Source organism: Dermacentor andersoni, chromosome 7 (assembly GCF_023375885.2).
Source record: "Dermacentor andersoni chromosome 7, qqDerAnde1_hic_scaffold, whole genome shotgun sequence".
NCBI lineage: Eukaryota > Metazoa > Arthropoda > Arachnida > Ixodida > Ixodidae > Dermacentor > Dermacentor andersoni.
In genome coordinates, this window is record NC_092820.1 from 96534767 (window position 1) to 96561568 (window position 26802).

The following is a 26802-nucleotide window of genomic DNA, read 5'->3' on the forward strand; positions in this document are numbered from 1 at the left end:
AGCAAAAGTATGGCGGAAACGCAGCTGGTTGCTGTGCTTCTGTTGGTAGGCTTTGCAGAAATCTTAACAAGCGACAATCTGGACATTTACCAGCTTTTAGTTGACGCTCCAGATATGAGAAAGGTAACCTACTTTTTTGACGTGTTCCCCGCTTCCGCTTACCTAGTGGGAAAAATCTCTCGATATATTATCGCGGATGCTTTTAACCGTTGGTGATGAATCGTGCACACGAAACAATTTGGGATGCACTTGCTTCTTTTGATATTCACTACTAGCTCTGTTGGTTTGGTTGTCACCAGTTTACAAATCAATTCAAAAGTGGAAATATACCCACAAAGTCCAACGTATCAGTTTGGCTTAGGTGGGTTCATGCCTTCAAATTATAATATAAGCCTAGAAAAACTAAGAAAAGCCAGTAGTGGTGTTTTTGATGCGCTGTAGTAAGTTTTCAGTTCCGGGTTGCCACCAGGTGTCGTCTGCAAGCTCAAAAATGATTGCTGCTTCGGGAAGCTATCCCGCGTGCCAGGCAATCGGTATTATTTTTCTTTACAATTAGTAGGCAACGGTGTATTTCCATTTGCACACGTCTATACATTGCTGCCCTACTGTTGTGGGATGTAATGCTTGCATTTCATAACAGTTGCGTTTATAATAAACATTATATAATAAACTTGAGTACGTTTCCTTGTCTTTCGGAAAAATTGGCCAGAAAGAAATGTGCGCAAGAGTTGCTAATATTTATTCACGTCGAATGGTGTTCGGGTTTTCTCGCTAATATGTAAAATTCACGATCATGCTGGTGGAATGATGCGGCTAAACTTCCTGAAGTAGCACAAGAGTTACCCCATGTTTATTTTTACTACCTTGCTGTGCAATATGCGCACACTGAAGACGAGAAGTTATCCGTACCACGGACATCACAGTTGGCATTTTGGAGCAAGCGGCGCGGATCAAACCGTGTACGTTATTCTCAAGGGCATAGTGGAAATGCGGCAGGTCAAGCGCAAACCCAAATCACGGAACGAGTGATAATTCACGGCAAGCTTCGGTGCAAGTCCGATGCTAATTGGTTAGAAGAGAAAAGAAGCCGCAATTTATAAATCTTCAGCGATAATTTACCACCCTGAAGCGGGTCGGATGCGTGAGCATTCGGCGAACAGACGATACAATCTTTACCAGCAAATTCATGCAAACCTATTGCCACAAGTACCCGTACGCGAAACCTTTGATAAGTACACGTGCAAAGCAGCTTGAGTAGGCGTGTACGTACTGTGACATTTTTTGATAAAGATCATAGTGGACTTTTGTAATGTGCTGGAATTGCATTCCGCACGTAGCCATCTGTCGACCTTCATCGAAATGCGAAATTGTAAATCAAAAGGCAGTATCTTACATTCACACTTTTAAAGCGAAACCTTTCTTTCCCTCTTCCTTTCACTTTCTCGCCGCTGCTGCTTCTGCTGCCGTGGTTGTCTTGCTCGCCGCGTCGGAGGTGGTTGAGAGCATGTATATACATGGCAGGAGTTTGGCGGAGAGGCAAGCAGGCACGAGAAATTTGTTGGACCTTTTTATCGCGTCAGTCGTGCACTTTGCTCTATGGAGCTGCCTGTGCGTTGCCACATTAGCCTCTTGATCGCTAAATTATCTGTCAGCCCCCCAAAAAGCGTTGCAGAAACTGCAGCGCTTGCCTTTCTACTGACGTACAAGTCAAGAGGAAGCGCACATAAAACTGTAAAAAGGAGACGGGAGGTGAGGAACAGAATGGGTACAACCGACGCAGTCGCGAAACGAGTGAATAACAGCCTTACCACTCTTACATTTCCAAAACGGGCGGCGGTGAAGGAGATAGGGAAAAGGCGACGTGCCAAGGCAAGGAAATGCTACTATTGTTTATTTACTTATTTATTCCTTTATTCATTGAAATAGAGTGCTGCCCAGTACAGGGCTATAGTCGCAGTGGAAACATTGTACAGTACTGTACATTGCACATTAAAAGTATACACAAAGATAAATACATGAATGATCAAAAAGAAGCACATTGCATGTTAGCGAAGCGCTTAGAGACACGACAGCGGTTGTGAGGAAACTGGGTAAATTTAAGTTCAAGGTACATCAAGGTATGTTTATGATATTTCTAAAAATAAGCACCGTGCAAATATGTCAAATAAACAAGTTATGCATGGCCGCATTAATTAAACTGCACCGCAGGGTCTAAATGATACTACGGAAGTGGTCGCACGTCAAATTAGTACTTCTGTGTTAGCCATGGTAGCTGTGCAGCTAAGGCGTTGTTTGAGCTCGCTGGCTTGATCCCCGCTGCGGCAGCCGCATTTCGATGGAGTCGAAATAGAAAACGTCCGTCCTCTGAGATTTAGAACGCCACGTTGTCAAAATTAATACGAAGTCCGCCGCTATGGCGTGCCTCACAATCCGATTCTGGCTTTTCAACGTAAAGCTTTCCAAGTTTAATACTTCTGCCATAAGGCGATGTGTCATATCAGGCACTGACAATGCTCAGCCGTCTCCGAGTTTATGAAATATGGCACACAACAACGCCTCAGACAAACACTTCCCCCTGTGTGTTCTGCGCACTACGCAGAAAAACATCAGTGGTGCACGCAAGGTATCGTCTAACATCAGCCCACCAATGCCGGGCTGGACTAAACGCTGAAGAAGTTGAACATTCGCAGTCATCAACACCGCCAGTTATCATCAGTCTAAGCAAACAGCACAGAAACTCTCGCTTACATCGATTCCACAGTACGTGGACTCCGCATACTTTTCTTTTTGTCTTTAGACTTTTAACTGTGAGTTAACAATGTATACAGGCCACTAAATCCCTGTAACATACGTATTTTCGGCCCCTGGTCTGAGAATTCCAGCTATGCTATAGCAGCGCTTTGACCGGAATACAAACACTGATATAACGCAGAAGGGAACTTACGACCATGCGTTGTTAGCAGAAAATAGGTTTTCGAGGTTAATAACTGAAAGTTGCTGGGCCGTTCTTCTGAAATATATTTTTTTGCAAAAATGCGGACCTGTGATTTGCACATGCGCATTGTGGTGAAATTTGACTGAGGACCGAAGGAAAAATGCTTCAAGTTCATCGGGATGTTTCCTTTGCGCACTGAGCCCACGTTTAACCTTTTCATAGAAAGTGCGTATTTAAGCAAGTTCTCATATATAGGGAGCACGGTTAGCAGCTCTAGATCTTTAATTTTTCTCCTTTCGTGCTGTCGTGGATGGCTTTAAGTAGGAGTTCTTAATTATTTTTAATAAGCTAGTAAGCTGGCGGCTGCGACATAATCGACATAACTCGTTATTTTCTTGAAGCCGTATTATGGCGACTGTGACATATAGCAGAATCACGAATTTTCAATTAGGGACTAAATGCTTGGTAATACGACGTGAACGTTAGCGAACATTCATTACATCAGCCGAAAGTTTAAGTGTATTCCTAACTTATATGTTTTAGTCCCTATGTCAATTACACGTTTCTGTTCTTAACCTTGTATCGGCATAAACAAGACAAGCGTTCAGATTTGGCGCTCATGACAAAAGGGAACCTGCTTTTATGCCATTATTAGGGTTTTTTCGTAGGAGACATTTTTTCATGAGCGTTTCCGTCTAGACGGCGTCGCTTCCCAGTGCTTTTAGGGAAACAAAAAAAGACAATACAATCACTATGGTTTTACCTTAATGGCAAAATTGAGAGAGAAAGAGAGAGAGAAAATGCACATCACATTTCTAGAACTGCTAATCGGTTAGACTTTACTGATTGATTTAGACTAGATGGATATGCGCTGGCTGATATGATTGTTGCTCCAAGCAACAGTAAGTCAAAGTTTCTAAGTACAAATTAGTCTAATTTGAACGCTTCTCACGTTACGACGACTGCAATTGAACACTGTGGCAGCAGCAGCGGTAATTACTAAACAATAAAAATAGTAGGTTCGACAGAGCGAACATTTTTTTTTTTAGTAGCTCGTGTTTCAGATATTGCAAGGCGCATATTTGCGTGTTGGCTATAATTATATAGCTGCGACATTGTTACTACACTTCGCTTACTGTCTTTCCCGCTCATATTTTGTAATATGTAAACAGAAAGCTAAAAAAGAAGAAGAAAGAACGGAAATTATTTCTAATACTCAGTCACGCATCCTTCGTTTTCATGGTTTTCTTTTCTTCTTTAAAAGAACAACCACAGACAGTCTCCTAGGGACAGAAGCAGGTGGCCGACATACGGTCGCCAGTTGGCCGCACGAGAATAATAATGCACACATGGAACAGCCGTGCTCGCGGTAACAATAACCGCATTTGCGCTGCAGTGCATAGGTACATAATGGAAGAGTGTCGACGAATCGCCATAACTGTGGAAATCTCAGGCACTCACAGGAATATCTTCAAACGGCTAACTTTCAATAGCCCTTTGCGGTGCATAAACATGGTTTAAAAGTATACCCATTGCTTGAAATATTATATACCTGAACAAATACCGTTTTTTTTTCTTTCATTATACAGGCACGTGAAATGCATGTGAATAAATGTAGATTCTGGGGAAACGAGCCAGTGCTTTTAGAAGAGTAACTGACACAAAAATGTATCGTTTTTCTACTTACTCTATAAAAGCAGATTGTCCATACCCCCAAAAAAAGACAAAAAAGCTTTTTTCTTTAGTACCTTCGTGAGAGAGCGCCATCATTGGTGTAGCTTTTACTATGTCTGTAAATTTTATTCATAAGTCACATTTGTTAACAGCATCTCTGTATTTAATCCAGTGCGCATGGAGAGAGAGAGACAGAATAAACAAATATATTACTTAAATGAAGTTTTGGAAAGGCGTCCTCATTCCGGGATGCATGGAGCTCTGGCCGCGTCCTGGACCTTGGCAATCAGCCGTTGCTGATTCTCGAGGTCGGAGCTGGCCAATACTCTTTCACAAGTCTCATTGGTTTGTTAAAGGTGCGGATGATGTAATGGTGCGTGCCTGCAACCCCTAGCTATGTGCCTGAGGGACCCGGGTCCTGCGTAGAAGCGCCATTTTGGAGAGAAATGTGTAGGGGCTATAGATTTCAATTCCCCCTGTTCAAGCTGGCACAAGAAACCCAGCATGCCCAGAATACGACCATAATTACCTGGCATTCTCACGGACATATATTATTGGTCGAGCTCATCATCATCAGCCTGGTTAGGCCCACTGCAGGGCAAGGGCCTCTCCCATACTTCTCCAACTACCCCGGTCATGTACTAATTGTGGCCATGTTGTCCCTGCAAACTTCTTAACCTCATCCGCCCACCTAACTTTCTGCCGCCCTCGGCTACGCTTTCGTTCCCTTGGAATCCATTCCGTAACTCTTAATGACCATCGGTTGGTGGAGCTGTTATGGTACAAAAGATTATATATATATATATATATATATATATATATATATATATATATATATATAAGGCCATACCGACCATATATATAATATAAATTAATATAAATGCACATCCTAACAGGATCACTATTGCACAAAACTTCAGATCATTAAACTGCTTTAAAAGCGCTATTGAAACATACTTGCTTTTCCTTTCTGATTGCCATTGTGCTAATTGGTTTCTCTTGTGTTTTTTGTATAATCATTTTAAGTTGGTTTCATATTGTGAACTTTTTTTTCATATTCACAATTACTCTGTTTGTCCTAAACTGTCTTTTAGTTAGAAAGTTGTACAATGATTCTTGTATTTAATGCATGTATGTTTGTAATGCATGCTATGTATGTGTAATCCACGCTATTGATATGTGTGTATACTATATTTTATGATATGCTACCTTACTGTTGAGCAATGTATGGGTGACAGGGTCTTAGTCAGGCAGACAATGTTCTGCGTTTATCCTTGCCATCCAAGACATTCACTGTGTCTAAATCAACGCTGAATAATTAACTATAAATAAAATATGGTCTAAGCAAAGGAAACTTTCTATTAATTCCGCTGTGTGTGCATAAACTTCATGTGGTTCCTATTTCTTCGGTCCTACAAATATTTCGTTTCGTACAGTAAATATTAATATACTATGTTCAACTTTTCATCATCCAAAGTTGACTTTCCTTTCATTAAAAATGCAGCAAAACTCTACCCTTACCTAAAGGAGATGACTCATCATTAGTTTGATCTTATAGGCCAATATCACTGTTGTGCATATGTTCTAAGGCCTTCCTTGAGCATTGTTTTCAATCATTTTTCGACATTTGCTCAAACTTATAACATGATCGACAACAGGCAACATGAGTTCTGAAACGGTCTTGCTTGCGTTTCCTTTCTTCAAAACTCGGCGCTCTTTACTTTCCTGCCGAGAATGCTGCGTAAAGCTGATAACGCGGAAGCCGTTTGTTACTAGGAAGTACCGGGCTCGCAGCGTTAAAGAAAGGAAATGCGGGCAAGACAAAAGACAATTATTGTTTGGGGACAAAATACAACCCAAAGAGCGTAAACTTTTTTTAGAGTGAGATGATGATTATTGTTTCGCAAGATACGACCCAAAGGCTGTGCATTTGTTTATGTAGGGTGCTTTATCGGACTTTGTCAAATTCTGCAATGGCGGGATTTTGAGCCACTGTCGAAGGGCATAGCAGCAGGTATGAGCGAATCAGAGCTGACAAGATAGTGAATTTCAACCAGATGGTGGAACTTATCAATATCCACAAACCCTCTCCCGGAGTCCATTTACTGTGAACCCCATTTGTTTCGCAGGAGCTGAGCGAATGCATTCATTGAACAAGCTGCAGAGTGCTCGCTTCCCGTGCGAATGCGACACAACGTATCTCGTATCCCCATAACGCAAGACATATCATACAAAAGCAAAACGCTCTAAATATTAAAGTCTTGCCAAAAACGCAATAGCAGCATGAACAGCAAGCGCAGCGTGACCAGTGGCGAATGTGCCGCGTTCTGGGCTCTCATGTGTGACTATTATTGTCCTTTTAGATTGTGCCAACTCCCTCACCTTTTATTCGCCTCCTTTTGGTTTGGTCAAAATTTGAGCGCAGTTCCGAATGTTGCGTCGAAGGCTGCTGCGAAACCAGGTGACCAAACTTTACAGTGTAACATCTTCCAATATCATCTGCGATATTGAGACGAAGTTCATTACAGTTCCACTCATTATGCTGACAGAAAGCCTGTGCTTCGAAATGTGACCCACGTACTACAAACGATGCATGATAACGAGTGTCCCAAAACTATCTGTAGTTTTAGAGTCTATATGATGATGTAATTCCACAGGAGCACACATAAGCTAATACACTACAAAGGAACCATCAGAGCCACCGTTTTCGTTGAGACCACCCCATCGTAGACTAGGTAGATTACCTCAGGCTGCAACTAATAACCCAGAAACACGGCCATCTGCCAGACACCGCTAGGTTTGCAACGGAAAAGGCTCCAGTTTCGTGTCCAACTATTGTGCTACGACAAATAAAATAGCCAATCTTCTATGGGCCTTCATCGAATGACACCGATAGTTGGTTGGATACATTTGAAATGGTCACTGCGTTTACATGGAAGAGCAAAGAACGCTGCGCCAAAGATATATTACTTGGAACGCCATTCGAGTATCAACTCTCATCTATAGAAATGTGAGATTTTTCGGCTTAGTTCCCAATGTTTCTAATATTTCCTTAAAGAATGGTCGAATTCACCATTGATACCCAAATGCAGCTCTAAAGCGGGAACCTTGCGGTCTTTGTGGATCAGATGACTCGACAACAGAAACAATTAAGAGGGACCGACAGTTCGTTGGGCGATTCAGGTTGTGAAGGAAGACCTGTTCGCTTGAGGACTGTAAACATTTGCCAATAGACGCAGAATAGCTTATAGAGGCCTCAATGACCGACATGACGCTGGAAATATGCACCAGGCAAAGCCAGGTGCTTCCGCGTGGACTGCGAAAAGTTTTGTGTGTATTCAATTCCAAGTAGAAAATTCAGTTGCACTCGCGCAGATTTGTTGGGAAGACTACCTTCAATTGTTTGGTGTTGCATACGAGTACGTAGCTTGTTTAATGCTCCCGCATGGTGTAGCCGAAGAGGTGATCGTCGGCAACATTTTATAGTGATAGGGCACCTCAGTTACCATCGCCCCACAGTGCGACACTTTCAATGAGAGAGCTAAAGAAACTGATCCGGCAACAGAGCTGTGCTAGCCTACGCAATATAAGCAGCTTGCCATGATCACCCAAATGCCCTCCCGGAACGCTTAAAAAGGCATTCAGCTTTATGCTATTCACGTATGTCGACATCGAATAGGAGACGCGTGATGTTGCCTTCTATATGGAACTTTCTGTTACACTACCACAAATAGGTAGCAACACGGATGGCGTAGTTCATGACACATGATGCTATGCTTCGGAACGTTATAGATAAGGCTATTATTGACACCCCACACAACTTCACACATTTAATCTTCATAGCCATCTAAATTGCTGAAGCTACCCACACCCGAAGCGCGATGACCGTGTTCTGGCTTTCACGCAGGTACACCGATGTGGTCATAGTGTAAACATTTCCGACCCTACATCGTGTTATACAATCTGCTCGGATATGTTGGCTCACTGTACTAGCACGATGGTGTGAGATATTTAAGTGACTCCGAAAACCTCCATGAGGTGTTCTATGTCGTGCACCATAGGCCGTTTTATACATATGCTGATAATATTTCCTTCTTCATTTTTCCTCTTTCCAACGTTATTTATACACATATTGAAATAGGTTCTTGCTCTCCTGCAGCTTTTTCCCCATCAGGACCATTGTTACCAACGTAGTGTAGCGTGAATTGCCCGCCTTTCTTATATATTCTTCCTAGTTCGTGTTTCTTTAAAATTTATCTCTTAGAATAGAAAGCTATAAGTAAAATATTCAGTGCGTAGGAAGGGACAATGAAGGTGACAGAAGAGACATTTGGTGGGTATATCATGGTCAGGCGCAAGATTCGCTTACTTTATAAAGACTTTGTGCACGGTTTAAGAATTTAAAAACCCCGAGACGTTTATTTTCATTGCATGTGCAAATATAAATGGCGCACCAACTTGAGCTGAGTGTTTGGAAATTATGACTGCCCAGTGTGCCTGTCGTAAATCGTTGTTATTTATATCTACCACCCTCTGGGGGGCATAAATTTGATTTTGGTTACATATGCACATTCTATCAGAAATTGCGTTCTTCGATTTTACTACCGCTTGCCAATATTCGGTAAAGAAAACACTCAGTAAAACAAAATATTTACATGCAATATAGAGTGAATCACCTTGTCTTCGTAGAAAAGTTTGCGAATTCATTGTAAAACAAAAAATTTCGCTTCAGTGCACACTGATGCACTTCTTTTGCATCGGTGTTAACGATGAAGACAATTGTGCGATCTAAAGGGAGCGCACGGTAAATGTCGACAATTTGATGCTTTGAAGCGTCTCGCTGGTATTTTATTACACATAGAGTGCATCACCGATAATCGCGTATTTTGTCATCTTTCAGTTTGTGGTTACGAAGGAGCCTTTGTGGACGTACAATGTGACCGGAAGAAGCCATGCGCAGTGCAAAGTAGACGTTATGATAAACGAGACAGACACATCCATTTTCTTCACAAGACTGTTTTACTACGGCGCCCAGAAGAAAAAGTAAGACAAGCACACAGATTGTATATCTCCGAAAACAACAGAATATAAGAAACATATTTTTCTTGTTTACAGGTTTTCTATGGTCCTCGAGGGACAGTTCAATGTAATTTACCCAGAACATATGCTTATCCAGCGCAATGGTATACCCAGAATTTTTATTCCCTTCAATCACCTGATATTGACGTGCTTTTTAGTATGCCTTGTACTGTGGTCTGCAATATTGACACAAAAATATTGTACAACAGTGCGCCATAGTTTTTCACATAGTAAACATTGTACTCAGTGAATTCTGTCCATTAAGCAAAGTCCAGTGATCATGAGGTGGGTTAGATAGATTTAGCTTGGAGATCACATGCGGGGTTTCACGCATGTCTTTCCCGACTAATTCACGTTAAGTGTAATGGTCTACGCGCAGATAAACTGGGAATGTCAATAATAGCCTATAGTCTTGTAGCCTTGTAATGATAAGAGGCTGTTATGGAAGATTTTGCAAAGGCGCTATCGCATAGGTAAGCACACTTTTCAAGAGGTTAAGAAATAAGATGTAACATAGCTGCACATCACATGTCCAGTAACACTGTTTCTAGTGGCGAAATTTGTCTACGGACGTCTCGACAATATTCATTATGCGATGTTATGAAAGTTCTAAATATCTATAAAAAAACTCTTGAAGGTAAAGAAATTTCTAAATTGATAACTAGACATTTGCTACGCATATGTCGGGGGTTCGTTTATTTTTTCTCACGTCAATCACCTCTAGTGAGTGAAATCGTAGTTGGAATTTGAGAATTCGAACTGTGCTGTGAAGGGCCCCTAAACCGATCACAGGTCGAAGTTTAGTTGTGGTGTAGCAGCTGCGCATGAGTCTGTAACGAACACGTAGCCGCGAGAATTTTTCAGAATGGTGATAAGACTGCCGCTGTAAACCTTGTGTTGCGCGCGTCTAGAAAGCCTCGCCAGTTTCATGGAGCCATGTGTTTACACGCCGTGCCGAAGCACCTACGCTGGGAATGAACAGCCGCCGAGCTTCCCTAGATGGTGGCGACGATATGGGTTATTTCGCTGTGCTGTTCTCGTCCACTGGCCCTTGGCCCATTCCATGCTAAAGACATCGTCAGTGCACGTGCGCCTGCAGCACCGAAGTGGCGGCCACAAACACGTGAATTGCCATTACGCTGGAACTCCAATGCGCTCAAGCCAGGCATTGCGCAGGGAGTAATCATAAGGCAGCCGGTGTCGCGTCGTTTCGTTTTCCCAGTCGGCGCTCTTGCAGCCAAGCATCGCACACAGATGCCTTTTAGCCATCGCAAAAGACTGTTGGACTCAGACTACTAAGCACGACTGTGTCGGAACGCGAACGAGTTAGCACTTGCGTTGCGGGCCGTAGTTACGGATTGGCAAGTGCGCAGAAGCGAGCAACATGGCGAGGAAGAGCGGGGAGTGCGCGTACCTGCTAGCAGACTAACCGAAACTCGTAGATTCTTGTTCGACCAATCGACAGCGTCTGCTCGCGGGGACATCACCAGATGCAACCTGGTTACGTCACGACGAGCGCTGGGGATAGCGAAAAGGCCCGCAGAGGAGTGCGGGATGGTTTTTTGATTTTGTAGCGCCCCCGCGGCGAGTAGCGATGCAGCGTTTCGCATCGTTGGTTGTGACCGTATTCTGAACTCGACACACGTGTTTACTTGAAATGTTTAAGAAATGTCAGAAGTGGTTTGGGGCCCTTTAACTACCTTTACTCGTGGGTGCTATGCAAGAAATTATAAGTTTGCCAAATTTCTGCATCTTTGCGAGCTCTACCGACGCCCTCAGATGAATGAGCGAATAGTATCACGACATAAACACGCTCGGAACGCCTCCAGTTTAATTGGCTCATCTGGATTCATTCTTGCTTTATCATCACTAGGACGTTGCCTCATGGAGGGCCGCAAAAGCAGCTGCCACGTGGCAAAACCGTCGCTGATTTCTTTCATTTGTGTATCGTTCCACCCAGTGCACTACCTGTGCGTGTACGATAAAAAAAGCGTTAAGTTTTGATCTATTCGAAGCAAAGGGAAATCTTGGCAGGAGAGTGCGCCATGTATGCACGGTTCTCTTTCGACAGTGGATAGACAGATAGTGTCTGAAAGAAGAGACACGCCCCTGAGGCCTTCCAGAAAGGCACGCATTGCGGATTGCGCCGAGCGGCTAGATACATAGCGGCATTGTCACGGTGTTGAGATGTTGCGTCGATAGCAGCAGGTGGCGCTGACGCGTGACAATGCCCAGTTTCTTGTATTTGAAAAGATTAGGTGAGGTGCACATGGTGCGCTCCTGTTGACACACGTGGCTTTATCTCGACATTTTATTGCTCGCTACTTTCGGACGATTTGCCTTCTTTGTGCACTGACTGCCGTCGAGCAAAACTTAGGTGAGGGAGAAACTGAGTATGTCCTCCATCCAATTCCTGTTTAGGAGGCATCCTCAAAAGTTTTATACGGAAACAGGCGGTGGCACCGTAGCCGCTGACATAAGCACGAGGGCACCGATCTGCCGGAATCTGATGGCCGGGATGCGCTATTATGAAAATTTTTGACCGGGAAAAGCACCTCTGCCGCATTTATTTCAGCATGTTTGCAGAGTGCGTATGCTACTGAACATGCAGCGGAAGCTTCAGGGAGAAAAAAATTAAGCCTCCGAGTTGCTTGTTCTTGAATTACGCACGGCAGCGTTGCGTGTTACATTCCTCCCACAAAGATTTCAGTTCGGATATTCCAAATTTTTGTATTCCAATTCTGCAATCATCCCTTCATGATTGGTAAACAAACTTTCGGGCCACCCCCCTCTTCACCTGTCCTCACGCGTTGTCACGGAAACCACGGAAACGCCCCATCTCAAATGATATGTGCACACTCGTTATGCATGGTTAGGCCTAGCAAAAGAAACATTATGATTTCTTATTCAATGCTTTTTTTTGCCGTTAGCCGTCTGCTACATGCCAAAAGTTTTCGGGGGGTGCCCTCTTCAGCTCTCCGTCACGTGACGTCACAAACCCGAGAAAGTCACCACGGTAAAGTCACGCGCATGTATTAAAGATTCATTAATATGGCGAAAAAAAAAAAAGATATTTCCTCTGAATAGCCGGATTAGCCCCGTTTCGAAAGGAATAGCAGATGGCTGGCCGCCGATCGCTAAGGCACTGGCTACTCGCACCTGCCGGAAAGCATACTTTTTTCATGGCCGTATAACCTTACTGAGCCCTTTCAGCACGTAAACGACCTCACCTCGCTATGCCAACTCTTCTTTGCTGATGATCCGTTTTAGCGGCATTCTTAATCTCTGTTTTCACTGCGTTATCTCGGCTCCAGAGAAACCCTCTCCACTTAAGTGTGCTCCTCGCCTCTTGTCAACCAATTAGATAGGAGAAGCCGCCCCATGCAGCCAATGTTTTTTGTTCGCAAAGCAAACAAAAGTGACCTACAAAAGAGGTGAGCGTTTGATTGGGATATTCAGACAACGCTTCGGGTCACCGCCCAGTGCTTGCGTCAGCAGTTACGTAAATTTGACGTCATGAGATTGGAATAAAAACAGATTGGAATAGTTTTACGTTTTACGGTCCCATATTACACTATTATATAGCTAATTTGGTTAGATAGCTGGGGTAGGTGAATAGTTTTGTCTGCATATCAAGTTTAGTTAAGTTAGTTATAGGTTAATCTAGTTAGTTAAGAGTTGGTTATTAATTAGGATAGTTATATATGTGTTAGCCTAAGTAGGTATTAGTTTGGAAATTACTTTAGTTATTTAAAATAATTAGGTTAGTTATTTGTTCCTTCATTTAGAAGTGTTCCCTTTCTTGTTGAGTAGCAGTATTGATTACAAAGTTTCTTGATGAGAGCATTGTGGTAACAGTTAATAAGAGCCAGCAAGCGTCATTCGTTGGTTCTAAGAAGGTACACCGAAGGAGGAAGAATTTTGACACACGCCAGGTGGGCTTTGTTTTGAAAGAAGTAAGAGGTGACAGAACAATGCAAGATCATAGGCTGCAGTGATGTTATACACGTAATATGAAGACATGAAATGTGCACCTAATGGGTCCACATATGACGAGGGCCCTCTACAAATTCCATATGCAGCCATAGGTGGCTTGGGGTGAAGCCCACTTTGACTTTTCCATGCTGTTGGGCCTGTATTGCTAAAAACTATCCGTAAAATATTTTCCATTTTTTCATAATGCTTATTATCCTTCTGCTTTGTGCGCTTAAATTGCAAATGAAAATTTTTGGGGCAATGATTTGTGCTGTCATTAAAAGGTTTTGGTAACCTTATTTAGTAAGTTAGGCAAGTTAATTACCTGTTTTATATAGGTTACTTAGTCATTATATATTTGACTAGTTTAGTGAGTTACTAGTTATCTGTCTAGGTAATTGGTTAGGTTACTAAGTTATTAAGCTACTTTTAAGTTGGATATTTATGTAGACAAAATAAGAAAGGTGTATTTCGCTGATGCACAACGTTTTTAGGCAACAGGTTACTCATATAGGTCAGTTTAGTGAGTTGCCTAATTTAGTTAGTTGACCGATAACATCTAATTGGACAAGCCTTAGACAATTAAGCAAGCCGGTAGGCCTCCAGACATCCTAGGAATTAAGCCTGTTTGGAGCTTAGATCACTCAAATTCCATTCCGAAAACACAAAATTTCCATTCACTGTACACATGTCTCTACAAATAATGGCTTCGGCATCAAAATGTTATTTACTCATGTGGACATGTTTCCATTTAAGTGTGAAGCCCAGAGTCACTTGCCGGTGAAGGTCTTGCTCAGTCTTACCTCGTAGATCCGCATCTGTAGGAAAACAAAACAAGAATTCTCTTTCGTCCGCATCCGTGCAACCGGACAGACACTCGTGTACAGAACAATGTTAAGCATTGCCACTATCACAAAGCATCCCTGTCACCACAAGGAGATAGTTGCGCAGTGAAAAAAAAACTGAAAGGCGAGCAACCACGGAAGAGCAACGCAAGCGTTTTACGAATAATTGCAAGAAACTGCGGCGTTCAATCTCTCTGTAGCCGATTTCTAGCCATGGAGTACTCCCAAGTGTACCTTATAGAACTTGAATTAGCCCACTCGCACAAATGTACGCGAACCTGTAAACGAAACAACGCATTGTTGTAGTTTCGAACTTGTTCCTCTTTCAATTTTTGAACCCTGTTCATAAACAGTACGGGAAATTTCACGTTCTGCCTCCAATGTTCACGGGCCGATAACGAGAACTGACGTTTTCGCAAAAGTCAGCGTACACACAATACCCCTGTAGCATCCGTCCGCCGTCTGCTCTGATGCCCTTCCATGTGTGCCAGCGCCGGGGCACGTGAAGCACTGGCGGTTTATGAAATCCATTCGTAGCGTCAGGCGCAAGTTTAATGACGAGAAAAATGTTATTGAAGAACCCTGATAAGACCTATGCTAAACAAGATAGTTGATCGTACGCTCTAGCCAACCGCGGGCAGCAGTTACCCCTTGAGTATCGCCACACGATTCCATTTAAGCTTGAGGTCTAGCATTGGCATAATGCTTGTTCACTGCGCTGTTGGGGATTGTTTTGATGGTTATTGCCATTATATGTTATATACCGAAAGGCGACTGTTGAACAAAAATGGAATATTTACTCACCTGAACTAAAGACATTAGGCCTACATGAAAACCGAGGAAACCTAACATTTCCGTTTCCCTAGCATATAGAGCTGCACGACAGCTGAAATAAAAGAGAGAGTGAGAGAAGCAGGCAAGGCCGGAAAGTCTAGTATCTTCACCCAAGAGGTTATTAGGTTAAATATAGGCGCAAGACGAGGCAGCAGCCAATCGTAGTGTTGGACATATTATTTTGAACGCAGCCAACCAGAAATAGACAGCTCTTGTGAACGAACAACTTTGCGAATTTAGCCTCGTCGTTTGCTACAATATAGTGAGAAAGGAGGTTGCACAGGAAGAATAAAAGGTTACCAGATAAGCATGGGCGCGGGTATCAGTTTTTCAAGCACATGTTCGTTCTTTTCTTTTCTAGGGTCAAAAATTTACCAGTTGGAACAGATTCTCTACATGTCTCCAAACTCCTCCTGCGCAGTTATCATGATCACACTGATCAATTTTCGTGGTCCTAAATGTATGTTATTTTTTGTGTTGTGCAAAAGAATGCATTTGTATTCGCGGTGGCTACAGCACTACGTACCGGCATGTTATACTATGCACAGATGTAAATGTTGGTACTTTCCCTTTTCTCGAGTCCAGCTCAAAGCTAGACCGTGCCCTAGAAAAATGCAGTGAATTGTTGTGATATCGGGGTGCCGACATTCAATCATATGAATGGTCTGTAATCATCCGACACTGGGATCCAGTATTTTATTTTGAATTACTGACACCGTTTTTCGTCGGGACGGTGTTAGTTGCAAAGGGGGAATAGAGTTTTCTCGCCGAAACTGAGGGCAAGGAAACTGCTAACTGCTTGCAATTTCAGTACGGTAATATCCCACACGACACGAGGTTAGGAATTTACATGCGCTATCCGAAGTCTAAAGCGTTACATTAGACTTGGAGCTCCATTTAGTACCTCAATGTTTTCTCTCTTAAAAGCATGTCTTGCTGTTTTGCATTTTCATTAGTTAAGAAGGAGCTCTCTGGGTTGGCGTTCCAGTACAAAGTTCGCTGCACTCAAGGGCAACAAGCAGCTACTCGGTGTATGTGCTTGCATGTGTGTGCGTGTGTGCGTGCTTGCATGGAGTCACAGAAGCCCTGTAAACTTCATGATGCAAGAGGACTGATGACCAAACACGGCAGGCCTCATAATTTTCAATCGGAGCTGTTTTTTTTTTCTTTAAATGGCTTTGCTAATATTAGCCGGAACCGCCTGTATAGAATGCATGAAACAATGCGGTGTCGCGAACATGGCTTCGCGCTGTGGAATAGATTCGGGTTCCAGCTGCAGCCGACGATAGCAAGCCAGGGAAGCGCAAGTGCTGTAAACAGACTTCTACACGTGAATGCTTTCCAGGAAATATGCACACATTTGCCGCAGCTGCGTCATAAAAAGTACAATAACACGCTTGTTTTTGGAGGGGTGACTCATAGCAACTGCAAGCGAGATTGTTGGCACTACGTTAAAAGCTTGCTCGATCTGTCCAGTTGCTTGCAAGATTTCTTTTATAATAATATGGGATGGGCTTTCACAGGAACATTGGCCGTAGGGTGATTAGTTGCTGTTATCTATCTTCTTTTTTTAAACTGAACGACAATGTGACCGAGAAAAGAAGCCGAAATACATCTTTCCCTACTTAGTTTGCATGTGTACTCCACGGAAAAAGAAATTTTAAAGCCGCTCCATTCAGAATGCCCAATCAAAAAAAAAACATTCATTTGTTATAGAACTATCGCGATTCCTTTTTAAAATATTAGATTGTTCATCTTGGCTGCCGTTATTCATCTAGCTCAGAAGTCAATGGTGTGAGAAGAAAGTTGAGCCTGCAGTCTCTATTATTGTCCACTTCTGTGTCATCTTGTGCAGCGGTCAAGCAGTGTACTTCAAATAGTGTATACCACAGTGTAGTTATGGCTGGTTGTTACTGCCTGAAAAAGGCTGGAATTATCTGGCTTTGATAATAGCGCACTTGTGTGGCGCTTTCCTGTACACGGCTTATATAGCTATTGTGCACAAGGTGCCATCATATGGCTGCTTCCACTACCATTAGAAGGACATTAGGTTTAGGGCCGAATTCCAGCTAGCTCCCATACAGACAACAAAAATGCAACGAAAAAACCTGCGTTAATACAAGCGTAGTTCACTCGTTGACTATATGCAAAGTGTGATCCGTTTAGGTAGTAGATTTGTTGAAGTGGACTATGTTCGCTGAGTGACATAAAGCTAGAGTTTCAACTGTGTTCTTGGGAGGTAGGTCGGCGATGAAACACAAATGTTTTAGCAGCTACGCTGGCATCGACGTTGACGCTGATGCTATGCAATGTGCGTGCCACACGTAATCTAGGGCACATAGGCATTGCTAGTTCTCTTCAATATTGCACCGATGTTCACTAGCTAAATACCCGCCACAGTTTTCTTTCAACTTCTTAGACTATGGCTGCACTACATTTCTTCGTCTATGAACATACAGCAGAAAGAACAGCACATAACACCTAATCTCTTGAGCCAAATTCACAGAGCTGCGCCATTCTTACGCACTTTCGCAGCCAACACATTCTTACGATAAGATAAGGGTACGTTCGAACTTGCGGCGCACTTAAATTCGGCGTCGTATAAGAGTAATTTAACGACAAGAAGAGATAGAAGCGCGATCAATTGACAGCATGGTCGTGCATCATGCATCTGTAATGGAAGCTGTATTCCCACGGCCTATTACTCACAAACCGTTTCTACAGCTTCCTTTTCCGGCACAGCGCCGAGGAGCACAACCACGCTCGCCCATTCACCATGCCTCCTTCAGAAGCGTGACAATTCTTGTGTCTCGCACTTTTCTTACATTTCCGTGAGATACAGGATACTGTACAATCTATACGATATACACCTACATAAATGCGCACATATCTCGTTTCTTCGTGGAAATGCACTGAATTAGACGATCGAACTGTGCGCCTCGGGTTAGCACACAGGGCAGCATATTTCTTGTGCCGCAAATGCTGATATCGGAAGATATGACGCGTGTTAGTGACCATGCTCAGCGTAGTGCACGCTTCGTATTATATAGTTTTAGAATAGCGTTTGTTGCCTCACGTACGTTAAACACAACACATTTACGGCACATTAAGGCGCATGTCTCTTCATGAGGTTTAGTTTACGTTATGGAAACGCAAATGTAACGATGACTTCAAAAAGCAGAGCGCCGTCTGTTTACTGGTGCCATAAGTATCCGAGTCAAAACAATTCATTACCAACCCTCTGTTGTTGCCATGTGGACGCGTCTCCCTTACCTTACCTATGTTGCAAATCGCTGAACCATCTCAGAAATTTGACTCGCTAAGTGCTCGTAGTGCCGTTTTCGTTGAATTTAGAAGAAGCGAAAGCTGATTAGTTACTGGCGATGAACGAGGGTGAGAGTGTAGCCATTACTAGAATTCACGCTGAAGCAGGAACCATGAACGCTACCATGTCCGACAACGCCATTTCTTAGGGTGTGTGTGAACATTATAAAGGTTAAACTCTTCAAATGAGGTACCTTATCATAGAGCTTGTAAACCGCAGAAGCCTAATAACGTTCAAAGAAAGTGCATTGAGGATAACCCTATTTCTTTACCTACGTAATGCTTGTGCGTTTGTTTGCAAACTCTATTATAAAACTGACTATTCTTCACTTCCCGATATTGTAGTCGACTTTTTCACGCCGCCATGCGGATTGAGTGTGGAGGAGAAGGCGCGGACATCGTGATAGGTTCACGGGCTAGAAGGAACTTCTTGCGCCAAATTCACAAACACATTTAAAGGCTTTCTGAAGTGACGTGAGGAGAAGGGAGAAAGAACATCCCACGAAGTGACGGAGAGGCACGCGTGACGTTTTTTTCTCCAGAACTGACCTAAAGAGGAGGTTTAGCATAAGCATCTCTAGCTGATCATAAGATGCAATGGATGTCGCTCGCAGTCACCTTTCTTTATCGCCTGATCTTTTTATACGATGTCGCATATGTTACTGGCTTCACGCATGCAAAATAGGACTAGCGGCATCCTTATGAGTGTTATTCCGCGCATTTTTAACGAAAGATGGCCTCCTGTCTCCAGTGATACGCGTCACAAAATTTATATGTTGCAAATGCGTTTGTCTCTCTCTCTCTCTCTCTCTGTGTGTGTGTGCGTGTGCGTGTGCGTGTGTGTGTGCGTGTGTGTGTGTGTTTCCCTCGGGCCTATGTAGTCGACGAAGCTGAAGCAACACTAAAGTCATAGGAGCGATCTCTGCATTTGTAAATACCCTAAATGCTCATCTTCGCTGTATTGCGAAAGCAATATCAGATTAAAAATATGGCAATATGCAGTTATGTTACTCTATAGTATGTAGTGCTTCATACACCAAACGGCAGGTTAACGCTTTAGAGCAACGAAATGTTTGCGTCAGGTGGCCTTCTATATATTGGATTACTGGTCGTATATTGAGGCAGCTAAGCCAATTATTAAGTGTCATGCTTCTGTCGGCTGCGTGCTGAAGATATTCTCTACCTCCGAGGCAATACATATAATTTCATGGATTTTAAGGGCATTAACTATACGTATCTGGGCATAAATGCAGTAAAAAATGCATTGCATAGCGTATATTTCATATGCCTCGGCAGGAGAATGCGCGAAAAACATTAAAGTCATTACCTGTAATGGTGCCTGGCATGTTTCATATAGTTACGCTAACGCGACAGCAGGATGGAACAAGAGGAGGAAGACGTTGGTCATCTCCTAAAAGGGATCGCCGAAGACGTGTGCTTCCCTAATCGGAAAATAAAGCTTGGAGTCCCTAACTGACGTCGGTCAGCGCTATCGTAAAGCGGCGCCCATAGAGATATGTGCGGTACTTATGGACAGCGATAACCGCAGCGAGACCCGCCTGCTCAGTGATGATGTAATCCCGTTCAGCCTTGCTCAATGAATGGCTCGCGTAGGCGTCAGACATGCTCGGCGTCACGAAAACTGGGGAAAGGGACGGCGCTGAGGCCGATTACACTCACATCGGTGTGCAGTTATGTTGTGGTAGAGGGGTGAAAATGACGAAATATTGGACCTGAAGGGAGCAGGAACTTCAGCTGACGAAACGAGTAATCGAAATCTGCTCTCCAGGTGAAAGGCATATCTTTGAGCAGCAATCAAGGGAGAAGGAAGGCTGTGCGAACAACGATCCAAGAAGCTTCTCAGCTCGCATTTTCACTGCGATTATTTCAAGTCACTAGCTGCAGAAATCTTGTGTAGGTCTTGTCTTACGCCGTGCTTGTCCTCTAGATGTCCAAGAACTAGCGGCTCTCGTTGGCCAAAGCGACATTTCATTGAGTTGAAGGTAAGGACAGCGTGTTCAAGACACGAAAATAACATCAAGCCGATTATTGTGATCTCGCGAAAGTGCGGCCAAAACGTTCTCAATATAACACAAACAAATCTCCCATTTCAGTCTGCCCAGTATTGTGTCTATAAACCTTTAACATGTCGTTGGCGCGTTGCACAAACCAAATAGTATAACACAGAATTCAAAGAAGCGACGTGATGTCACAAGCAATTTTGTCTTGGTCGGCTGAATGCATTGGTATCCCTTAGTAACCCGCTCAGAGGTTCCCAGATAAAAAGTAGGATGCTGAATGAAGACAGTCGATAACATCATCGATACCATGCACATCCTTCTTCATTACAGAATTGATATGCCGGTAGTTGACACACCTCCAGGACCTGCCTTTCTTTTTCATGAGGATTACCGGTGCAGCCTAAAGGCTAGAGGATTCTTCAATAACACCCTTGGCTAGCATTTCGTCGGCATGTTAGGCGATGACCTTGCGCACCGACATGGATGCGCGGTTAGGCTTCTGCATTATCGGATGTGTACACCCCGTGTAGACACTGTGGCAAGCCCCCGTAGTTGGAACGCGATCTTTGTTAGCGTTCTGCGAGAAATGAAACAATAAAACACGCTTGCTAAGCAGGCTTACCAGGGCTTGATCCTTCTATGAAGAGATTACTTTTTGATCATTTTTAGCAACGGCAACTTTTTAGGGACAGCGGGGCCAGTGCACTCAATTTTGTGCGACATGTCATCAGTTAAAATATCTATGTTGAGACTAGTATCATCTTTGAAAAGGTAAGTCGCATACAGCTGGGTAGACTGACAGGATAAGTTTGCCACCGGCAGTGTAGTTGTTCCGCAGGTCACAGGGAGGACGCATCGAGATACCAGCACACTTTTCTGCACTAGGGTAGAGGGCTCAGGATCAAAAATAGCATCCAACGTATCGGCGTCGACACAGCAAGCAGCAACTACAACTCTGAATAAGGAATGTGCCGGTAAGAAGTAATCACCAATCACCGCGAGGGTGCGTGAATAGGGAGCAGGTTGGTCGGCAAGAGGAGATAGGAAAAGATGGCTGGTACCGCAGTCAACAGTGGTGCCACACTGTTGTAGCAAACTGAAGCGAAGAGTTAAGCTATGAGTGGATTTAGGAAGAACTATACATTCGGCTTGATACTCGTTATCGGAGAAATAGCCACTCGTGGTGCACACACCAAAAGTTCCGAGCAACTCTCCACTGACAGGGCGAAATGTAGTTGCGTTATTCCATTGAACCAAGATTTCATGACCTAGTTGGGTTTCCAAATCCATGCTGATAACAGAGACATTCACTCCTGTGTCCACTGAGGACAAAGTAGCACCATTGTCCACTAACACACCAATCTTGTTTTGACACATGGTGTCTGGCGGACGCGAAGAGACGTCTAGCTAAAGATTACTGGCGGCCACACCTCTGTTGGTCGCGGCGCCTAGTTTCTCGGTGGCTGGCTGAAGCTGGGGCCACGTCAACACTAGGGACGTTAGTTAACTTGGACAAGCGGCCAAACTTTGGCGCCATACGTCGAGCTCTCAGTGCTTCAGACGTGCAAAAGTGCTGAACGACGTCACTTATGGACTCCAGACTGTCTTTTTCGATGAGAAACTGGTACACGTCCTCGACGATCCCTTTTAGAACAAAAGCCTACGTTGCATTGTGTAACCTGAGGAGACAGGGCGTTGCACAACTTGAGCACTTCCTCGATGTATGTCGCTCATGTTTCGCTGGGAACTTGAGACTGCTGCATTAGCTTTTGCACTCAACGATTCTTTTAAGCTGTCGGATCTCCAAAGCACTTCTTGATTTTGTCTACAAACTTTTCCTACATTGCCAAGATTCTTGCGCGGTTTTGAAGCCACAGAGACGCAGTTTCCTTGAGAAAAATGGCAACGTTGTTAAGCAGGGCGCTTAACATTCCAGCAATTGAGCCAACTTGCTCGTTGGCGGAAAATAAGCCATGCATCCACGTCTGCCACGGCTATTATGGCGAAGGTTCGTGGCTCGATGTAGGGCTGCCATGGGACGCTGAAAGAAGGGGGTGGTTGTCACCGCCGGAAGCCATCTCTGGGGGTAGACCGACGATTCGGCGAAGCTCCACCGATTGAACCCTATCGGTCGGTTCGTGTCGTTCTTCCGTAGCACTGTCGTTTTAGCCAGTACCTCCCAGAAAACTGTTACGATGGGGTGCGGTTATAAAAAGCTGAATTGATGAAAAGGGGAGAAGGGCTGCTGTGCCCACACTGAGCCGCTTCAAAGAAAAGTGCACTTCACCCTCCTCTTCTTCCGTCTTTGCTGTCCCTTTTGCACTACATTATGATAAATTGAATTATCGAAGGGAAGTGTAGTTAAGCAAGCAACGGGAAGAAATAGAAAGATATTTCCGTGAGACATTGACTGCGTTCATTTCAATTGTACCACGCGGAACTTGTAATTATATTTTGGCACGGCTATGTACGATACTAGGAGTGAGGGAGAACTTTTACATGCAAGAAAGAAAATGTGGCCGATCCCATGATGCATCTGTTATAGAAAACATTTCTTGAATTCTTTTGAATAAATGCCAAGCAGGTACATTTGATGTGTGAAATAGTATATTATTTTGAACACATTTTGCAAAAACTTAACACAAATTCACAAGGAAGTTCGGTATACACCGCGGATGCACTGGTGACTTGAAAGCCGATGCGAATTTGCTTGAGATCTAAAAAAACGTAATCAAAGCTGTATATAAAGATAAATATGCACCAGAGTAAATCATGTCTACCACTTTATTACGTCTCTAGAACCCATGATGAGATCAATTCCCATTGCTATGTGTACTGACACAATGCCTACTACATGATCAGGCGAGATTACAAACATAAAGAAGTTTCCGAAGACGCATATCATGTTTGGTGTGATGATGGGTTCCGGCGTCACTCTATCTGGTTTCGTCAAAATGTTCGATTATTTATGCTTAGATTTCCTTTAATCATCCCCGCACCTAGCTGGTTTACCATTACAATATTCGTGATTAACACAAATTTTGATTGGACCTCTGGGATCGGTCTAGTTAAGCTTTACATTGTCTCAGGGATTAGCCTATTTTACATGGCAAGAAAACGACTGCCGCAAGGACATCAAACTGGGGGCTAGGCCAAGAAAGCCTTACTTTGAACGTTGACTAGAGAGCATCAGAGGCCCTGGCTCATGCCTTAATTCTCATACATGAAGTGCCGGACAACTTGCTTTTATTTGTGCCCGGTACAGAAACTTACTGCGTACTCCAAGGTAAAAACAACACGATTGTTATTTTTGTACAGTGCATGAGATGCCAAACGTCATCTTCCAAATTACACTACGAAGCCCAGAGAAAAAAAATCACTGTGATGGAAGTCAAACACAAAGCACACAAAATAAGTCACAAAATAATGTCCCCATTATGTTCATGCACGTAGAGTCATAGATAATTTGAAAACTATAGTGTTCTGCATAGGTTAATCTATTGTTCGGTTGTGCACGTTACCACGGATTATATTACGAAAGAATGTCAATTTTCTTCTGCTAGAATAATTGCGGTTCACCTGGTCTGCTCTTTCTCTAGCGCCGCCCATCCGCTGGTACGAACTGCGAGTTAGAAATTCCTCCATCATCCAGGGCCCGGACCAAGGTTGCGAGGAAGAGTTTGATGACCTGCTCACTCGTCAAGCACGTGTTTATCAGCCCTACTGTCAGGCGATTCTACCTTACTACCCAGTTAGAGATACAAAATCAGCGTAGCGAAACATTTACCGAAACTGAATGCGCAATATTTGAGAATGACCTTTAATAAAAAAGCAAATGCAACACTGAGCACCTGCGTTTTTCTTGTGCTTTGTTGTAACGGCAGCCAGCGAAACGGGACGTTTGCATGAATGCGATGAGGGAGGAAGGCAAGACGTCGCATCTCTAGGGCATTGCATCTATGAAAACGGCGTTTATGGGCTAAGAAGCCGAATCCAATTTATGTGGTGAGTTGAGCCAGTTCAAAACGGACGAGTTGCCTCTCATGGTGCATTTATACTCTGGCGTATTGCAATCACTGAAAGGGAACAAATGAACAGCGCTGGCAGCCGCGTGTTTTCCTTCACTTACCAGCGGAATGAAAATCAACGAAAACAAGTACAGCGCACTTTTTAATGTAGAAGATGCACCACATGTAACTGACGTCGATAATTATTTGTGTGATGCGCTCAAAAATGCGATAGGCTATAGTATAGTTTATGTAAACACCGCTAAAGTCTCTATTACTTGGCCTATAATATTGCAGCCTTACCGCGCACCTTGTGACGCCAGTGTGTTTTTTTTTTTTTTCATTCAATTGAGCATTCTTGTCATACGTTCGTGCTCTCTTAAGCTGACGGTAATGCAGTGGCCCCTCTGCCACTGATAGCATTTATGTCTTGCCCATGCCAAGAAATAAAAGTTGTCCCTTGCGTCAGTGTGCGTCCTTTCCATTCTTTCCGTTACGTTCTGTGCGGAAATCAGCACTGTAAACCAAATTACAGCTATAGACTTTTGAGAAACTAATCTGTGTATATGAAAGCTAGTCTAATTCTTATAATAATGCATTTTTGCAAGGCATCGAAATAAACTATGGCTTTCTTTCATGCCTAATGTGTGCTAAGAGGAGCGCTCTCGACGGCATGGAAATTGCTCCAAGAATGTCGTACTTGACATACAATTTTTACATTTGGACAATGTGATCTATTTTTGGACAGTCGAACTATTTCCCAATATGAATTGCAAGATAATGTACACAGTCCTATGTGTGTTGCTCCCTCTTGCGAAGCTGAATTGAAAACGTGTTACCTGAATTTTACCGACGTTTATAAATTCGTGCTGCATTCCTTGCATACACACAGCAACTGCGACATATGCATAGATGTCCCCAGGTGTCCAGTGCTTTCAAACATTCGTTTACTCAACGCGTGTTTCTAGAACCAAAGATGTTTGTTGTCTCGGAGGTGACGCCTTGGAGGTCTCAATATTGGCACTGAAACAAGCACCATGGTTGTGTGTTGCCCGGGAAAAGCTAAGCCTCGGACTGGCGGTATATCATAGGGTCTAGTCCTGGGCTGCGCGAACACTGCTTCTCACGCCTGAATTTACTTTTGGTTATCCAGGTATACTTTCTGCGCGCTGCAGTGTGATCTCTCAAACCAATTCTACAGAACCGACTGATGCGCTAGGGCTGCATTATTTCAGGCATAACGCAAACGTGGTAGGCAAGACGACATAAAATGAAGACACAGCGCTACTAAAAACTGATGCTTCATTGCGCATGTTGAATACATGTACAGGATGTCCTATACAAGGTTTAAATATATGCAAATGCCATGTAGCTGGACTAAAGCAAGGTAATGCTGTTTGCCGTCGCTTGGAGATACTCAGGTTATTGAATGCATGTTGCCTAATTGCACATATAGCCTTAATTGATTAGTCAACTTCTGAAATATTATAATTAGATGAAAACTGTCAATAAGAAAATCGTTGAGCAACAAGAAAAACTATCAATACAGCTTGCCGTTTCCCGATATGTGCTACTTAAAATGTGTTTTTCCTAGCCTCAAAGGAATCCACGAACACACGTAAAATTGCCGCGCTACTGGTCGCTCATGGAATTTTGCGTGTATTCGGAGTCCTCTTTCAGGCTCGGAACAATACCCTTAAATAGCACGTATTGAGCAACAGAAAGCTGTATGGCTAGTTTTTTTCATGATGCCCTATAATTTAGTTATACATGTTGCTGTAGAATTTAGCGCTGTGTTTTTTCTTGCCGGCTCGGCTTGTCTCTTCTTTTCCCTGTTACGCTGTACCAGTTTTGGAACGTTGATAACTAATTTGTAGTTCTCTTTGTGATATTTCCATTGCTTCCGCTGCATGCGATATACACTGCCTCCGGGATGCGTATTTCCAACTGCTCGTAGGTACAGCGGGGCGTGGAACTTGCGGAGACGACGGACGTTTGCGCGCATGCGCGAGTGAGAGCGGGTGCGAGAGAGGAAATGTGGGGAGTCTTGCTCCTTGAAAATACGACTCTGCCTAGGTACTACGGAGGAGTTTCTTGGCGCACGGTGT

At 43.5% G+C, this 26802-nt stretch overlaps 1 protein-coding gene and 1 long non-coding RNA gene across 6 annotated transcripts in view; one reads left to right on the forward strand and one right to left on the reverse strand.

Moving 5' to 3' along the window:
- On the forward strand, positions 1-24535 carry LOC126534081 (uncharacterized). Of its 2 annotated transcripts, none has more exons than XM_050181302.3 (5): positions 1-123; positions 9510-9652; positions 9725-9792; positions 15704-15802; positions 24287-24535. In XM_050181302.3, the coding sequence occupies exons 1-5, from the start codon at positions 10-12 to the stop codon at positions 24460-24462; spliced, it is 600 nt and encodes a 199-aa protein (XP_050037259.2). In that variant the 5' UTR covers positions 1-9; the 3' UTR covers positions 24463-24535. The 2 variants fall into 2 exon arrangements, 1 of the variants encoding a protein (XP_050037259.2); XR_011895737.1 differs by lacking the exon at positions 1-123 and adding an exon at positions 2605-2760.
- The window catches only part of LOC129385691 (uncharacterized), a 49872-nt gene continuing 27780 nt past the window's right edge, over positions 4711-26802 (reverse strand). For 3 of the 4 annotated variants that reach the window (XR_011895742.1, XR_008613196.2, XR_011895741.1), the window contains one exon: positions 14024-14481. This is a non-coding gene — a long non-coding RNA (uncharacterized lncRNA). Of the gene's footprint in view, positions 5028-14023; positions 14482-26802 lie in introns of those variants that run through there. The other variant, XR_011895740.1, reaches the window with a different exon arrangement.

Coding starts and splice junctions, on each gene's coding strand:
- LOC126534081 (XM_050181302.3), top strand. CDS start 10: ATGGCGGAAACGCAGCTGGTTGCTGTGCTTCTGTTGGTAGGCTTTGCA. Junction 9,653..9,724: donor TACGGCGCCCAGAAGAAAAA/GTAAGACAAGCA, acceptor TCTTGTTTACAG/GTTTTCTATGGTCCTCGAGG. Junction 9,793..15,703: donor TATGCTTATCCAGCGCAATG/GTATACCCAGAA, acceptor TTTCTTTTCTAG/GGTCAAAAATTTACCAGTTG.